The sequence below is a fragment of the Syzygium oleosum genome, unplaced genomic scaffold (assembly GCF_021117445.2).
Source record: "Syzygium oleosum isolate NSW1041296 unplaced genomic scaffold, Sole_v2.1 Sole_v2.23, whole genome shotgun sequence".
Classification (NCBI taxonomy): domain Eukaryota; kingdom Viridiplantae; phylum Streptophyta; class Magnoliopsida; order Myrtales; family Myrtaceae; genus Syzygium; species Syzygium oleosum.
In genome coordinates this window covers 1,480,658-1,498,273 of record NW_026607507.1, presented here as the reverse complement: position 1 = coordinate 1,498,273, position 17,616 = coordinate 1,480,658, and the positions used below count along the sequence as shown (strand labels likewise).

At 42.4% G+C, this 17,616-nt stretch overlaps 3 protein-coding genes across 3 annotated transcripts; 2 read left to right on the top strand and 1 right to left on the bottom strand.

The window, feature by feature from the left end:
- On the top strand, positions 1-4,091 carry LOC115674684 (plant cysteine oxidase 2-like). The gene is made up of 5 exons (XM_030597155.2): positions 1-829; positions 2,077-2,198; positions 2,446-2,605; positions 2,723-2,932; positions 3,660-4,091. Exons 1-5 carry the CDS (start codon positions 580-582, stop codon positions 3,788-3,790), a joined length of 873 nt encoding a protein of 290 aa, XP_030453015.2. The 5' UTR covers positions 1-579; the 3' UTR covers positions 3,791-4,091.
- A 592-nt stretch (positions 4,092-4,683) lies between these two features.
- On the bottom strand, positions 4,684-7,036 carry LOC115674683 (histone-lysine N-methyltransferase SUVR3). The gene is made up of 2 exons (XM_030597154.2): positions 6,324-7,036; positions 4,684-5,158 (listed from the first exon to the last, which is right to left on the bottom strand). The coding sequence occupies exons 1-2, from the start codon at positions 7,003-7,005 to the stop codon at positions 4,770-4,772; spliced, it is 1,071 nt and encodes a 356-aa protein (XP_030453014.1). The 5' UTR covers positions 7,006-7,036; the 3' UTR covers positions 4,684-4,769.
- Positions 7,037-8,275: 1,239 nt separating this feature from the next.
- LOC115674682 (uncharacterized) lies at positions 8,276-14,532 on the top strand. Its single transcript, XM_030597153.2, has 10 exons — positions 8,276-8,409; positions 9,990-10,212; positions 10,342-10,499; positions 10,604-10,749; positions 11,390-11,452; positions 11,544-11,636; positions 12,105-12,266; positions 12,828-12,916; positions 13,227-13,396; positions 14,060-14,532. The coding sequence occupies exons 1-10, from the start codon at positions 8,304-8,306 to the stop codon at positions 14,368-14,370; spliced, it is 1,521 nt and encodes a 506-aa protein (XP_030453013.2). The 5' UTR covers positions 8,276-8,303; the 3' UTR covers positions 14,371-14,532.
- The last annotated feature ends 3,084 nt before the right edge of the window (positions 14,533-17,616 follow it).

The window sequence follows — 17,616 nt, the reverse complement described above, 5'->3', positions numbered from 1 at the left end:
TCTCTTCGATCTGCGAAAGCAACATCCTGCTCCGAGATGGCCCCTGGTTTTGTTCTCCCCACGCCACGTCTATATATCTGCCTTCTTCCTCTTACTGTTTACCACCTCCAACCTTCTCTCTCCCACCTCCCTTCACTTGCATCTCATCTCCAAGGCTTCTTCTTCTTCTTCTTCTTCTTGTTTCCGACTTGCTCTTCTCTCCTGCGTCCCATTCGACGCGTACCCATTAATCAGCTTCACGAGAAGAGGCTCGACGTATGTTGGCCTGAGCAAATTGGGTTGTCTTCAGCTTCGCCGGTCCACGTGTTTGACAGAGCTATATCGGTCTGGTTTCGGTTCGAGTTAACACCGTGCATTCCAGATCAGTCATTCTTGCACTCGGAGGAGGCATCCTTCCTAATCCCCCTGCATCCTCAACCAATTAACACTTAGTTAGCTGCTCATCGACGCGGAAAAAACTCGGCTTGATTTGAAGCATCGAAACAAGAAAATCAAGATTTCTGGAACCCTCTCGCGCTTGCACTTGACCAGCCCGCGACATTGCTTCTGAGTGGTTTACAGTGATTGAAACCGGTCCCGATGAGGATAGGAGCGAGGTTGGTGGATCAGGGCATGAGCGGGAAGTCAGTTGGGCAAGTGAATCATACCAAGGTCGGGTACGTCAACAGGGTGATCAAGAGGAAGAGGTGCACCAGGAGGATCAGGCGGCGCCGAGCCCTGCCGTACCCGATGGCCCTGCAGGATCTGTTCCTCGCTTGCCGGGACATCTTCAAAGGCCCCGGCACGGTCCCTGCCCCGGAAGACGTCCAGAGACTGTGCCGCATTCTCGGTGAGCAACTCAAATTGTGCCATGTTCATGGATCCGTGATCTTGTGCTGTTCCAACCCCACCTTCATCATTCGTAATTGAGTTGGTTCTGATTGACGTTGCATTGGTTTTTTGGCAAGAACTTTAAGCAAACGTGGAATCTTTAGCAATGCGATAGGAACGACTTAGAAAAATGTTTTCTAAAAACGACCAAAAATAAATAAGAATACAAAATGTTTTTTCAATCACTGATTTTCCATCGAATGCTAGTTCACTAATATAATATATTTTATTTCTGAAAGAGGCATACCAGCGTTTTGCTTATTGGGTTGCGCACAATCTGACCTAAGAAATCTGCTTTGGTGACAGAACTGACTGTTGACAATCTAACGCCTGAGAGCAAGTTGTGGGTTTTATGAAAGAGACATCAATAATTCACTGTCCATTTCCCCAAGTAGCGGGTTTTCTCTGATGTTAAATTGGTAGGGGCATGAGGGATCTTTCCGTTTATACATCTTAAGTACCCCTCTTGTCGATTTAGCTATGTGAAGCGAATCAAGAGCCTTTCTAACAAAATCAAAAGCCTTTGGCCTTTGAAGGAAGGAGGTGCTGTACTGAGGACCTTTTGTCTTCTGGGCTACCGTTTATCGTCATCCATACACTATTTTATGGATCGAGTATTATTCTGTATGGGCGTCATCTGGGTTTTATGTCTAGTTGATATAGTTGAGAGAAATATTGATTGATGTAGGCCACACTTGATATGGCTGGAGCCAAGTAGTCCCCTTTTTAATTTTTTTTATTGTGCTTTGCGATTTCAAGGCCATCCCTGCCGACGTTATTTTTGATGAATCTAATACAACTTTAAGTTCCGGGAATAGTAGATGGGATTGAGAAACTAATACTTTGGAAAAGCTAAATGAGTTTGTGTTTCTATTCTCAAGTGTCTAAAGGAGAAGAATTTTGTCTTCTTTCCTTTGCTTTGCTTTTTCTTTTCACTTCTGTTAGTGGTGCAGTTAAATCATGCTTGGTAAAGTTAGGCTTCTAGCAATTTTTTGATCCAAGATTAGCTTCCACAGGATGCACATCTGATTCTTAAGTGTTTCTTGATAATCAAATTCCATCAATTTAATTACTGCTGTAAACTGACTCCGATCTGTCGAGTCAATAGAAAATTTTGCTTGTAGATAGAGTATAACTAGGAGTGTCTATAATATTTCATGAGGTGGATTGGTGGTTCTTTCTAACTTCATCTTTATTTCACTCTAGATAATATGAGACCCGAGGATGTCGGATTGAGTCAGGATCTTCAATTTTTCAACCCTAAAAGCGCAACCAAAGCGACGCCAAGAGTCACCTACACCACCATATACAAATGCGATAATTTCTCGGTAAGACTTGACACCGAGATTTCGCTGACTGGGAAAAAACTTCTAGTTCTTTAATTTTGGGATTGGTTACACCAGTCCATCCGAAACATTCTGCCAGGATTTGCCATCTGGAAGCCTAACATTTTGTACTCTGAAGTTTGTTGTAGGCAGTTCTTGATTCAGTTCTTGGAAAACTCCTAGAATTTTTTTTTTTTTTTGGAAAACTCGTAGATTGACTTACATGTTTTCTTGGCTTGTCTATTTGCAGTTGTGTTTATTCTTCCTTCCTTCAGCTGGTGTCATCCCCCTCCACAACCACCCGGGAATGACCGTTTTCAGCAAACTTTTACTAGGATCGATGCACATCAAATCGTATGATTGGGTTGACCCCGACCACGTATCGAATGGCTCGACAACATCCTCAAAACGTGAGTTTTCTCTTTCGCACTTCACATGAGCACATGTGCATCGCTTCTTGCTACATATCCAGCTGTGAGATGCTATTTAGCGGTGATTGTCATTGAGCAATACCGATGTACTTGCAGTTAGATTGGGACAAGTGAAAGCCGACGGTGTCTTCACAGCGCCATGCAACTCTTCTGTTCTTTATCCAACGACGGGAGGCAATATCCATGCATTCACAGCGATAACACCGTGCGCGATACTAGATGTCCTTGGACCTCCTTATTCCCAAGAAGAAGGCCGTGACTGCTCATATTATAGGGATACTCCGTATACTACTGATGATGCTTTAAGTAAGTAGAATATTTCCTCTTGCTCGATCTCTTTGTGGAAGCAAAATGAATTTCAAAGTCATGTGCATTTTAGATACGTCAACATCAACTTCCTCATATCGCTTGCATATAATTTCTTTATGCATCAAGCCATGCACCTGTTTTCTAAATCTAGAAGATACATAGTATATGAACGATTATATAACGCGCACTGTGTTGCATTTTAAATTATGGCTTGGTTGCGATGTCGCCATCCTGCCCGCTTCCATTTCGAGCATGTTTCAATGAACCGGGACAGTATCATGCATGCCGTGCGCTGTAGGATATTGCTATTTGAGGGGGGTGGTATCTCTATTTGTTTTAGTATACGTATCTACCAAACAAACAAGTCAAACATCATTAATCAATGTTCGAAACCGTGGAAAGTGCACGAGGATGGACTGGATACAGAAAATATCCTGGAAGGCCATGCATAATATATGTTAGATATTTGCAAGAGCATATTCGACCAATTCAAAGGAACTATAGACTTGCATTCTTTTACTATAAACCCACTTAAATCTCCTTTTCATTTTACATCAAGTACTTAACCTAAGTGAACTTGGAAGATGCTGAGAGTAGGCTGCACTCGAGACATCCATTACTTTGCTTTGAATTTGAGAATTGGATGGTTTGGTCATCGAAACATCATTAGATACAGTTTTTGCCTGGAAAACAAAATGCTTATTTAGGATCTTCTTAAATCCAGATGGCGACATGATTCGAACTAAGGAGGACGGCAAGAGGTTTGCCTGGTTAGAAGAAATCGACGTGCCGGAGAACTCGCAGATGGATTCGATCGAGTACTTGGGTCCGCAGGTTATCGAGAGCGGTGGCTAGCCCATCTGATACTGAGATTCACACAGAAAGTCTTCTCACTGTTTGTTTTTTTTGGGGTTTCTCCAGAGTGCATGGATAGATGTTTCCCTTTCCTTTTATGTATTTTGGAACTGAGGCCCTGTGGCTGTAGAGTTCCCCTTTGATGTTTCTATAAAACGTGGTGTATGATAGGAGTTCATGGATTAGGGACAAAACCGCAGGCACCGGCTAACAGTCTGGCTCCATTAATTATTTGGATTTTCTCGTACGAATGAAATGAAACAGAGGATAAGTTAAGGCTTGACAGCTAAGCCAAAAGCAATCCTGTGTCCTGAGGAGCATATTCATCTTATTCATAAATGCACGTGAGGCCATACTGGGCAATTCAAAATTTAAATTTTTCTTTTGACTCTTGAAATGCCCACCTGAAACTATTATTAAAAGGAGAATGTTCTCTAGCCGTATACTTCCATCCATCTGTACCAAACTATTTCTAGGCGCTGGACCCGGGTTGATAGATTTCTCTGTGCGCCAAAACTTGCAACGTTGGCGGACCAATTAAAAGTAAAGCCAAAAGCTTAACAAAGCACTGCAATTCTTTTTTGCCCTCTTTGGAATTTCCATGACTTATAACGGCTTTCGGATGGTCCAATGTGTAGGATCATCGACAGCTCCTAGTGAAAGTAAAAGTCAGGATAAGGCGTTGAACATTGCAGATGAATTAGCTGGACCGGATTTTTACATTCATCTCTCCAAGTCGCAATCAATTCTTGTTAACACAAGTACATAGTTTCAATTGAGAGCACGATAATATCGATTCGTTCTAGAAAAGGGTTAGTATGTATCAAATATTCGACCAGTTACTGTAGGATCGATCCACACTACAGATTCTTTAAAACCCAAGATAGCCCGAGTTAGAAGACGAATGCATGTAGGTTTAATACTCAAACTAGAGATTGAAAAGACAGTGCTAACAAAGTGATAATTTTGCATTTGCTTTTTAAGTGTGTTCTGAAGGAAGTACTCCAAAACAATTAGAGGCCCCACAATAGCACTGTAAACCATTGGACCTGAGCCTAGTCTCTCCATAACTAAAACTCAACTCTTCACCTTCTCGTATGTCATTTGAAGCGAAGAAGCAGAGGCGAGGAAGCAAAGCTCCTGTGCTCCTCACTAATACCGTGGACAAGTTACCGCCATCACAAGAATGATTAATGAATCTCCCCACATTTCCCACTTTTGTGGCATCGATGTTTATCCTCAAGCAGGCCTTTCCAGAGGGAAGATGCTCCCTCACCACCAGAAGAGCAGATGAGAAACCTCCACTCGATGCAAGTTCATCATATTCTTTTTGTCGCGCCCTTGCCTCTTTCGTCGTCAAGAGTTCACCTAACAGTGGAGATTTAGATCAGAATAAAAATTTCCTCAAATTCTTGATGTCAATGCTGACAGGATATGTGAGAGCCATAAGCAATTGTCTATCTATCGTGCATAGAAATGTATCCTATCTCATGAATTACCTTGTTCTGCTATTCAGAACATGAAATAGAAGCAAACTTCTACTGATGATGCATAAAGATGCAATTGCATATTTTTGTAATTTGAAAAATCTGGGGACCAAGAGGAAAGGCCACCTGGGTTAAGAATATGATGATGTATTCAGGGTAGAGAACTAGGAGTGAGTTGGGATATCCAGAGATAACCTAATTTGATCTAGGGAGAACCATATGGATGCAACCTCAACAGAAAACCGGTACACACATTGGTGTCGGAATTCGGGTTCAAGTTCAAATTAAGAGAACCTACCCACCAAAGGAAATAAAGGTTCAAAAGATCTAGAGAGACGGGCATTCTCGTCGTAACCAGCAGAGTAAAAAGAATCTATAGTGAGACTGTATCTTCAAGGTAGGTGTAACCTCCAAGGACGCAGCCTGAATAACCAGGAATAGCATGGCAGATCCTCAAGGCAAAAGGTATACATCATTTGAGCCTTTTCTCTCCCTTTTCCTCTCAAAGAAACTCAAGGCAGCAGCTTTAGCTCTTTTTCTTTTTTTCACACACGGCACAAGCCAACAAATTCTGCGCCCCTTTAGGCGAAATTCTCCAGTGGCAGACCGTCCATCCTACCCAAAGAAGACGACATTCTGGGGCATCACAATTGAAAAACCTCCTAAAACAATATAAGCCAACATGACAAAACAACAGCACCCAACGCAGTTTGCTCCGAAAAATGGCACCCTTACAGAAGTTTCTTCGAAGTCTTTTGAAAGACTCGATTTCATCTTACATGCTAGAATTAAGCGCCGGAGAGGAACCTCAATGCACTATCTTCAACCTTCTGCATACTCGCAAGGAAGCGAAACGGACATATTGCAGACATCATAGAACAAACCGTTTACTCACTGCGTGTCCTAGCCCCTACATTCAGCACTAAACTAATCTTCCCAGACCGACAACGAATAAAAAATCGACCATTTTAAGTCAAATGAACTAAAACCCATCAGCTATTCAAGGCTCAAGCAAACAACTTATCGATCAAGTTTCGGTGGAGTACCTGCATACTCGCATACGAATCGCCCCTTCTCGATCGCCTGATCGGCGAACAAGCACCATCCTTTCTTCTTATCCCTCGCAATCTTCAACCTCACCTCCACACCTCTCTGGCTCGCCCGATTCCCGCACTCCGACCCGCACCCGCAACCAGGCCCGCACTCGCTCACCACCACCACCACCTCCTCCTCCTCCTCCCCACCACCATCGCCACCCCAACAAGCGCAATCACGTCCCTCGCACCTCTCGCAACCGCACCCCAGCACCACGCCGCCCACCACCACATCCGCCGCCTCGCGGCTCGGGAACGCGGTCGGTCGATCGACCGTCCGGCTCGAGGAGCCCCACGGCTGGCGAAGAGGGAGTAGGGCATCGTTAGGCGGGGAGAGGGCCCGAGAGAAGGAGGAAGGGGCGTAGAGGAAGTAGGCGTAAGGGCGGGAGTCGACGGCGCTGAGGAAGGGGACGGGGAGGGGCTCGAGGCCCCGGGCGGCGTCGGAGGAGCGGCGTCGGGCGACGGATAGGGAGGCGCGGCGGAGGCCGGCGGAGGTGAGGGAGACGGCGGCGAGCTCTTGCGGGGTCAGCCACGGGAGGATCAGATCCGCGCATCGCAGCAAGGGATCGCGGGCGGATTCGGCTTCTTCGTCCGCGACTTGATGTTGACGACGCTTGTAGCCGTAGAGCGCCATACCGGGGAAGATGCTATTTTTAACGCTGCCGAGCCTCTGTGCCTGAAACAATGAAATGCACTCGCCAAATTTTTTCGTGTTCTGGTTTTGCTCTCGTTAAGAACTTTTCGTCTTTTTTGCTGAAGCTTCATCGAGAGTTGCGCGAGGCCGGCCGGCGAGGCCAAATATGGCTATCGGCAAGCCAGTCTGGCGCCGGCCAGCCTCGCCCTCGCCTAGGGTCACTCGACCTCAGGCACGATTGCTAGCAGCCAAATTTGCCTCTCCAGCCGCTCGTTGTTGGCTGCCGAGCCCTTTTTCGATTTTGAAGTTTTTTTTGTAAAAAAAAGTAGCAAAAGTGTTTTACAAAGTGCGATTTTTCTAAATACCATTTGAAGCAAGAATGTTTTTCAACGTACTTTTAAATTACGAACACTCTTTCCGTTTCAAAAAATCCTTTTAATTTAGGCTTTTACATTTTTCCAAAGATTTTTCCTAAAAGCCAAACCAAAGGCACCCAACGTCGAGAAAGGATGTCGCTATAAGAATCGGGAATATTTATGAATGCTCAAGAAATCGATTGTCCATCGGAACAAGTCACGACGGGGATGTAACAAGTCACGGCATTGGTTTGAACTTCTAAGGAAGGGATCATGAATTGTTCATTGAGAAGCTATTTCATATTGATACTCATCCAATCAGTTGAGAGTTGCGACGACTAGCAAGAGAGATGTGTTATCCCGTACACTACCAAATGAAGAGCACAAGACCCCCTACATACGAGGGAGAGAAAGCAATTAGACTTATTCGGTAAACTATAACTAACCTAATCGTAATCCTAAAATTATCTCTAAACTCGCGAGATTAGTTGGGTATTTAAAATGGCATTTACTCGGGAGATCTACAACAAGTAGGCAGTAGGGATCAACCTAATTGGCCAAGTGAGGTATACGCCGGTGCCAAAAAAATATCAAATCAGCGAAGCGGGAAGAGGAGGGAAAAGCTTAGACCCGACGCGACGCGCTCGCGACGCATCGACCCGAAAAATCCAAACTTTATAACAGGGAGCAGGCAACGCGCACGCACCATGCCATTTCAATTCAAGAAGAGAGGAGAGAGAGAGAGAGAGAGAGAGAGAGAGAGAGGAAGAGGGAGATGAAAGATTCTCCCAAGAACCGCCTTTTTCACTCCTCTCCGATTCTTGGCTTGCATCCATAGCAAGAGCGAGGGAGAGGGAGAGAGAGATCGAGCCTCGTCGTTCCGTCCGGGTAGGAAGAGGGAGGGAGGGAGGGAGGGAGGGAGAGCGAGCCGGCTAGCTAGCGATGGGTTCGCCTCTCGCCATCTCTGTGCTGCTTCTTCTCGCCTGCTCTCTCTCCTCGTCGCTCTTCGCTTACCCCAGTCCGATCCCGGACTCCCCGAGCTTCAAAGGTGCGCGCTTTGTCTCTCTGTCTCTCTCTCTCTATTGGGTCTGTGGAAGTCGGCTCGAATCGTGCTCGAGACGTGGGTGCTCGAGGTCGACGATTCGGGATTGATGAACATGCTGCTTAATAGGGACAGTTTCGGTCGTCAAGTTGCGAAATTTTTTACTGGGTCTGGTTCTGTCTGCGGCGGTAACATGTTCTAGGCCGATGAGGCTGTTTTGGGTTCTTCTAGGATAAGCTGAAACGAGGGACGGTGAGGGTTTTCCTCGCTCTGTGTTTGTTTGAGCTAATTGGGCATTCTTTTGCTCTTGTCGAGTAATGTGCTCGATGTAATCTTTGTTACTCCAGAATCTGGTCAGCCTTTTAGGCTTTTGGAGTAAATGTTCGCCGCGGATAAGTGTCAAGGGATTCCCCATCTTTTGCTATTGGTATTGTTCTGAGTGCAACATGTGCTCCCTTGTCTTATAACTCAATAACTCATTTGCTTAAGCTTTTAAGTAGAATTATCAAACTAGGTATGGTAATGGACTTGGACCTTTGGCTCCCTCTTTTGATCTCTCATTATGAGGTATTTCAGCTTTAATTATGTTCAATGCTGTCCACCGCCACACTTTTGTTGTTTTAACTAAAATGGCTTAAAGCAATGAGTAGAATATTTAATGCATTAGAGTGGGAAAGATACAATATGAGATGCGTTCTTCATGTGAAGTCCGAGGGTTGTTCACAAAAAGCTCACTTTATATTGCGCTGTTTCATTATCTGGATGACTGTCAGAGTTCTCCTCTCGTTTCCAAATGGTGCTCTTGTGAAGTTGTGTGACATGTGCTTGTATTGGAGATATTATGCGGCAGCCATGCAAAAGTTTGGTTCTTAGGTGCAGATTGCTTGGCTCGAGTGACTTAGCAATTAGATCTCTGGTCTTTAAGTTACATATGCATTTGACATGGCTGATAATGGCGGTGGTGTTACTGAGAAATTCCCAGTTTTGGTGGTTCTGCAAAGACTAGAAGGGATTGGTTTGTGATAATGGTCCAAACTCTGCACTCTTGTTATTTGATTGATTTCTCACGGGTCATCTGTCTGACACTGAATTTACGAAGCAATGACGCTTCATAAAACTGTTCACGCTCCTCTTGTTTGAAATGGCTTTATTTTTTTCATTTTCCTTGAAAAACTGTTTCTAGTTTTGTATTCTTGGACCCTTGGTTAGGTTTTGTTTTGGATGAGTATTTTTATTTGTATAATTGGAAAACCGATTGGAGGCTACATTCAAAGTCTAAGCCATCGTGCGAGTTTAAGGTCTTCTAGACTCTTCATAAACGGGCAAACAATTGCTATTTTCTTTCACAATAGCATCAGTAGAAGCTTGTGCTTTAAGCAAAATGTTCGTTTGCTAGAGCTGATAATGTAAGGCTAACTAGCATAAATGATTTAAGAAAACAGAACACACTGTTATATGTAGGATTAGCGGTTCAATTTGTGTTTTGGATGTATTGTTCTTGCTAGCAAGTCATTTTGATAATTTCTTTAGGTCAAATGAATGGTTTAGTTTGCTAAAAGATGTTGACTCTCATTTCTGACCTGCAGGGGTAAACCTAGGGCAACCATCTATTGATTTCACACCATCAACACTTTCTGGCGTTCTAGCTGGCCGTGGTACTAAAGAAATCGTAAGGTGTGAACGTGTTGAAGTAATTGGTCTATCCCGATTGAGACTTGGAAGTTACTCTAGCGCACTACGTGTCACTGTGCTTCCATCAGTATCAATTCCAGAAAGATTACACGGCCAAGTTCAGGTTTGCCTTCACCGGTAAGTTAAACTTTTCTTGATGATGTCTGGTTTATTATCCTTCTCCATGGTCACCGGTTTCTTTTCTGTAATTTGATACTGTTGTATTTCCAGTTGGCTTAGTTTCATGTTTGATTTCTATACCCCCAGGAACTCTTCTCTCGCATTGTGTGAATGTGAAAAAGATGAGTGGAAGAGTATTCAAAAAGGCGTGTGGAGTTCTGTCATATCACCCTATGAACATAGATATGTTGATGTCAAGATCATCGGTGAAGTTCCTGGTCATTTCACAGTCTCCATTTCTGAAGGTCCGGCTACTTTCTTAACTGAATCTTGTTCTATAGTATACCTCTACATACATATTGCACATACTTCAGGAACAATAGCTGAGGCTTTCTATTTTTTATGGCAGAGCCTCAACAGTGGCGCCTCCTTTGTCTGGCGTTGGGATTTATACTGATACTGCTGGCCCCAGTTATTAGTGGCTGGGTTCCTTTCTACTATAGCAGTTCAATGGCCATAGGAGTTTTTCTGGTCATCATTATCCTTCTTTTCCAGGTATTCTTCCTTCTCCTAAGAAAGTTTCACCAATTAGGCACCAATAATAGCATTTCTCTCCCTGTTTTTAGTGCACACTATGGCAATTCAAAGTAAAGCAACCGTGTTTTTGTTCTTTGGTCTTTTACTTCGTATGGCTTGTTGGTTCAACACATAAAATTCATACTAGTGTCCTCCGTATAGTAGTTTCACAAATGCTCCTCTGCATATATTTGCAGAAGCCAGTTTCTATTGGTTGTTGTAAACACTATATCCTGGAGCATCTCCTTTATGCTTGATTGTAGTATTGTGCTATATCCATTTCTTGCTGACACATCTGTTTATGTCATCATCTACACATACTAGCACAAATAAACACTTGCGCTGGGTCTCACTCTCTAAAAGGATGATATGGACTTATATGGTCAGCCAGTTAGATATCTTTGGTGTCACTTTGTTGGTCAGTTGCCTTCTCAAGTGAGACACGAATGATGTTCCGAATTGTAGATTCCTTATTATTCCTGTAAGTTTACCATTGGCAATTACTATGAGCTGTATTGACCTTAGTTTCATGTAGTTATATTTAGACGTAGCAAACTTATATTTTGGTGTAATGTGCGCGCCATGCTTTTCCTGAAGGCATCTGTTTACTATGTTGCAGGGGATGAAATTATTACCAACTGGGAGGAAAAATGCCTTCTACCTCACTTTATATGGTTCAATGGTGAGTGCTTTTCCTGTGATGTCAAACATTTATTTTTTCATTCACTTAATGCGCCATGTGAAGGAATCTCATATTAAATTAACTATGGCAGCTTGGAGCTGGATCTTTTCTTCTACATCAGTTCTCAATGATGGTGAATTCGATTCTTCTCAGTTTTGGATTTAGTGAGGAGATGCATAACCCGGTGAGTCCTATCAGTTGTACTTTCTTGAGGAATCTGTCTTTATTTTGTGTAAGTAATTAGTTGATAGGTGTGGCTCTGCGTTTGCGAGTTTCTTTTTTTAGGATAAATTTGCATTCAAAATGTCACTAGCCAAAGCTGAGCAAGCTCCCTTTTCCTCCCTCAAATTTTGAGCACACGGAGCTTAAAATGTCTTTTGATCCACTGCTATTCCTTGTTTAACATCCTCTTGCAAGTGTGAACACCTCTGTATCTATGAAATCCTTACGGACCTTGTTTTACTCTTACACACCCTGTATTTGTAGAAGGGTGACCCCTGGAAAAGATCACAGGCCTTCTTTCATTCAGGGTCTGTTGGATTTTATAATCAAGTTTCTGTATTGTACTTGACACTCGTTTTGCTACTTACGTTTTCAAGGGAACCAGGTTAGTGAATAATGATTGGTTTATACTCACTCTTTCTTTTTACAGGTATCTGTATTCTTACTAGTAGGAATTGTTCTAGCTGGAGCTGCTTTAGGCTATTGGATTGTTCGGAAGTTTGTGATTTCAGAGGATGGGAGTGTGGATGATGGTGTTGCCCAATTTATGAAATGGGCAATGCGTGTTGTTGCTGCTACGTTAATCTTCCAGGTGCGCTATTTTATATTTTTGTTTGGTTACATATTCTTGTTTTCTATTTGTGAGCTTGGATGATACTTTGAGAAAAACTCATCAAGTATCTATAAATTAGGCTGTGGGCAATACTACTGAACTGGAAGTGTTCTCTCTGGTATGGATACATTCCCTGCAGGAGTGTGTCTCAAGTATGCATATCACAGTCCTATACTAACCTCACATGTCTTGGTGAGTCCAAGAGAGGTGCCACATCAGTAGAAAAGTCAGACGCCTACTAGTATTTTCTTTTCAGGTTAAATTGTCCTGGTATCTCCTAGATTTTGATAAAAATGTGTGAACACCCTTATGGAAGTTGCTTCCCCTCGGGGTAAAGAAAGGCATTAAGCTATCCAGACGTCCGCTGCATACTCTATGCACCCAGTTATCCATGTCACTCACGGTTCATGATCTTCCGTCATATTTGCTAATCTTATTAGCTTCTTTAGCTTTTACTTGACTTAGACATGACCGATGCATTCTGCTTTTATGAAACTTGCCATAGACATCGGCTGTAATATGTTGGATTTTGTGTTGCAGAGTACTTTTGACACTCTTTTGGCAGTGGGGGCGCTGGCTTGTTGTTCGGCTATCTGCTTTTCGGTGACTTCAATGTGGAGTGAGGCAGCGTAAGTTGACTAATCTTCCTTTCACGACACATTTGACAATTGCATAAAAGTAATCCCTACAAAGTGGTTGTACATGGATTAACCTCAATTCACCTATGACAATCCTCTGTCACTGTGAAAAAGAAAAAAACTAAATGCCCCATATATCGGGTCACTTTCAGGATACTTGCCAGTTCACTTCTGTTAGATTATGAGTTGGACTGTGTTCTTGTAGATCGTAGCTAAGGTCTTTCCAGAAGATATCATTGCATACAAACTTCCAATTTTCCCAAGTAGCATCTAATAAAAGTTTCCCATGTTTTTGTTGCAGGTATGAGCCATATTCTTTGAACTGGAGTCCTACACCAAGTTGGTCTCGGCAACCATCTGCACAGTTCAATCGTGCTGAATTTCTTGCAAGGTCACCAGAAAAATTTCACCGGAGAAAGATGTGGAATAGACCTAACAAATCTGCTGCTTGGCTGGACTCTCCGCTTAAAAGTATGGTTTGCTACTTGTACTTATGTTCCTCCCCGTTGCCTATCTCCCCGTGTCTAATTTGTCCACTTAACTTACGAGCAAGGCTGCAAAATTATAATTAGATGCTTTCCTTCCAATATAAGAACTGAGCGTTTGTGACCAGGCTGAATGTGTTTATCTTACTTGAACTAGGATATGGTGATGAGCTAAAGGTTTCATGTTGGCATCTGACTCATGTATATATCTAGACATGGCAAAGGGACCTTGGCAATCCCTTATTTGTGTTTTGGATGGTAACTGTTGAACCTGTTGGGTAATGCTATGAAGAAGAAAACTTTTCACTGTGAGAATGTTGTATGTGTGGATACGTGAGGTTTTCTTGGCCATTTTGCTTTCACTTCTCAAAACTTAATATTATATCTCCAAAATATATGTTCCCGTTTTGTTTTTGCCATAGTAGTTCTTTCCATGTCAAAGTGGCGTACTCTGCGAAGATGAATGTTGCCACACTTATACAACTGACCAGGACATATTATATGTATGTTGCCCTTACCGGAAGAATTGGGACATAGTTTGTTTGCACGTGCTAGGATTTGATATTGCTCATGACGAAATGATTTTAGCTATTCAACTGGAGGTACCCTTATAATCGAATTGCTCATGCTTTTATTTGTTCCAACACAGGTTCTGTAACCCCGCCTGCTAGTCAAATGAGAAGGAACTCCGTGGATTACTATTCAACTCTTCACAAGGCACCCAACCGAAAGAAGTACACAGAACAGGAATGGGAAGACTCGAAGGCATACTGGACCAAGCAAGCTATGTCAGAGTTGGTATCCTCTCCAGATTTCACTGACTGGATCATCGAGCATGCTGACCGAATACAGATCACTTCCGGCAATGGTTCAGATGAAGCTGTTGGAAGTGATTCTGACTCCACCAATGAAGCCACTTTGAACAGTAGCAACGGGTTCAAATTGTTTAATCTCTGGTAGCCAGATGCAGCATCTCCACATTGTAGGATGCTTGTAAAGCGTTTCTGACAGTTAGTCTGACACTTAGCGTTAGGATAGTCGCTAGGAAAACATTCTGCATATGTAGAATTTTTGTTTGATTTCACCAATCTTGTATTATAGAAAATTTTTTATTTCACTTTCTGTTCATCTCTCATCTTATTGCTACTAGCGGGCATACATTACAGTCAACTTGTTTTGGTACACAATCGAAAGGCGTTTAAACGTTACTAGGATCATTAATAAAACATCTTTATTCTCCCATTTTCGACAAATTTATGTGAATGAAAATTGACATTTCATGCGCATACCATAGTATGTGGTTTTCAAGTCTATGGGATAATCCTGCTGTGTCACGGGAGTCAACTTGTGAGATTTCAAATCGCTTACGTGATATAAGTTGGGGCCGGTGTGTTTAGTGCCGCTCTTTCTAAATACGCCTTCGAAATTTGGTCGCGAACCGAGGAGATAGAACACATTTTCACATTCCAAGACCAAAGAAATCACTTGCAAATCATAGGTAAAGATCCGCTCCTAGATTTCTATAATCTATCATGAGGTTTCTTGATAATTCCTGACAAGATAAAACCCAATATTTGACATTACGAAACAAACACATATAGCTGAATCTGCATCAGAATTTCATTGGGACTGGCCCACTGAGATCGCAAGCATCGAGTTTCAGTCTCCAGATCACCACAAGACCCTTTTTGGTTTACAGTAATGAATCAAAAGTTCATGCATTTTTGGACAAAGACACCCACGTATGGTTCTTTCACTCACGGCCACAAATGTCTCTCTCGCCAGGTTCCCCAACATGCTCTCTCATAATTCATAGTAAATAATCATTAAAAAAACATTAAAAAAAGAACAAGAAAATATTTAAAAAAATAATTCACAGATGGCGAGGGAAAAGGCATTGTAACTTCGTTTTCATCTTGGCACTGATATGATGGATTCCACCACCTCCACCATGATGATGGATTCCACCACCTCCACCATGATCTCATCTCTTGGCTACGGACGAAGATTCCGCTTAACCATATTTTATATTCGTTTTAATTCACTTCCACAAACCCACACGAGTTTTCCTCGCATATATTACGAATTAAACAAATCGTTTCGACAGAAGCTGCTCGTGTGAATTGCGATGATGATGATGATGTGCTGACCATAGTGCATCGTCTGGCCTGACCCGCCATTCCATTCCATTCCATTCCGTCGTCTCCCTTGTCGTCGTTCTTCCTTTGACGATGGCTCCCTGCTCCATTTCCATCCCTCCCTGCGTCTCCACTGCTTTCTTCTTCGTTTCTGGTCCATGTGTTTGAACGTTGAAACCCCGCCGGTGCCCGCCTGGCCGCATCAATATAGTCCTCGAAGACCCTGATTGGGTGTCGACTGTCGGCGCGGTTCGCGGTTTTGAATTTCAAGGGTCAGATCTTAAAATTTATGCACGTGCATGAGAAAATGTCAGCGCTTAAATGTCTACGTCGTTTGGGCCGTGGCTAATCGGTGTCGTGCCACGATTGGTCTAGCAGCTTTGACCTTCGAAGCTGTTTTTCTTCTTTCCCTTTGTCTTGGTGCTAATTACGGTTCTTTGTTTGCTTCTAATTAAGAAGCACCCGACTATTCTAATGCTCTCCTCGTCCGGACCACAAGGCGCCACGACAGAGCGCCGTTGGACCTGACTTTCTACTTTTGAACCGTATGCCTATTCACACACGGACACGACCATCGTGAACCATGCACTGCTATTATCAGAAAACTTCTGGATTTCGTACTTTTGCCCTGATTGAGGTCTCACCTCATTATCGAAGGCCACATGGGGGTCCCTTTCGAACTATATAATTTGCCCAAAACAAATTGGGCGACAGCGATGTATCCGCAGAGAGCGATCGAACTAGAGATTCGACAACCCCTGTCACGAAAAAGGCAAAAGAGCCCCGGAAATTCGCGCATAAATTGAGCATTCGTAAGCTGTTTTGGTCTTTGCCGTTTGTTCTTCTAAAAGGGTCCATTGAAGAAGAAGCTGCCTAATCAAACAAGAAGCTTTCAATTTCGGGCATATTCTATCAGAGGCTGCGTGGCTTTTGACAAGGAGGAAGAGATGCCTAAGGGTTTTTCTTGCACGCATAGCCAACCTACCCAAATTAGTCTTCGCTCGCGTATTTGCACTTGTATTGATATATTGGTGAGACATTGCTAGTTAGCCGATTCGTCGACTTACAATTAAAAAGAGGAAAAGAAACAAAAGAAGAAGAAGCTCCAGACGTTTCTCACAAGCAATGATGTGGATGCGAAGATTGGTATGCAAAACTTTATTTATAAGGCGATGAAATGTAAGCGGGTATTCAAATATACGAGTCATGGTAAAAAATCAAACGGATCACATTCATGACTTTTACGCATTTGATTTTATATCATCCTTAGCATTTGTAGCATTCTTTCATATACAAGGAAAATGACGCAAATGATCCGTGAATTTTTGTCCAATATACGATACCATCTATGAACTTTTGATCTGTTTAATGTAGTTCCTAAACTTTAACCCAATGTGTAATGTCGTTCCTGAAATTTAATTTGTTCAATTTGTGGTCCATGAACTCCTAGTACATGTTCAACCCAGTCCTTAGATTATCCTGGACTAGATAATTCGGAGATATAGTAATCTATAGACTAGAGTGAATATTTACCAAAAGTTCAGGGATCACATTTAACAAATCTAAAATTCATGAACGACGTTATCTATTGAATCAAATTTTAGGGACCATTCATATAATTATCCATATATATATTTTTCTCTTGGCATCTTTTTTTTTTTAATAAGATATTGATCTTCGTGCTTTTAAAGTGACAATGTTCAGCCCAAAAAAAACGGGATTCACATGTTTAACATGTGGTTGCCGAAGAAGGCTTTTTAGGTCGGACCCGTTAAATGGAAAATATAATAATCATTTTCTAGAATAGTAATTAATTAATTAAATCATGATTAGGGGTGTGCGCTCTTTAGTCGCTAATGGGCATAATGATCGAAGGATTTACTTTTCTTTATATCTTCAGTGTTAATCAAGGCTCATTGAATACTTATTATCGCGTTTATGTTTAAAACTTTTTATTTTTATATTTTTTAAATCTTTAGTGTTTACGATATTGATCTTCGTGCTTTTAAAGTGATGATGTTCAGCCCAAATAAACAGGATTCACATGTTTAACATGTGGTTGCCGAAG

Coding starts and splice junctions, on each gene's coding strand:
- LOC115674684 (XM_030597155.2), top strand. CDS start 580: ATGAGGATAGGAGCGAGGTTGGTGGATCAGGGCATGAGCGGGAAGTCA. Junction 830..2,076: donor GAGACTGTGCCGCATTCTCG/GTGAGCAACTCA, acceptor ATTTCACTCTAG/ATAATATGAGACCCGAGGAT. Junction 2,606..2,722: donor CTCGACAACATCCTCAAAAC/GTGAGTTTTCTC, acceptor ATGTACTTGCAG/TTAGATTGGGACAAGTGAAA.
- LOC115674683 (XM_030597154.2), bottom strand. CDS start 7,005: ATGGCGCTCTACGGCTACAAGCGTCGTCAACATCAAGTCGCGGACGAA. Junction 5,159..6,323: donor ATTCGTATGCGAGTATGCAG/GTACTCCACCGA, acceptor CTCCACTGTTAG/GTGAACTCTTGACGACGAAA.
- LOC115674682 (XM_030597153.2), top strand. CDS start 8,304: ATGGGTTCGCCTCTCGCCATCTCTGTGCTGCTTCTTCTCGCCTGCTCT. Junction 11,453..11,543: donor TCACTTTATATGGTTCAATG/GTGAGTGCTTTT, acceptor TAACTATGGCAG/CTTGGAGCTGGATCTTTTCT. Junction 11,637..12,104: donor GTGAGGAGATGCATAACCCG/GTGAGTCCTATC, acceptor TTCTTTTTACAG/GTATCTGTATTCTTACTAGT.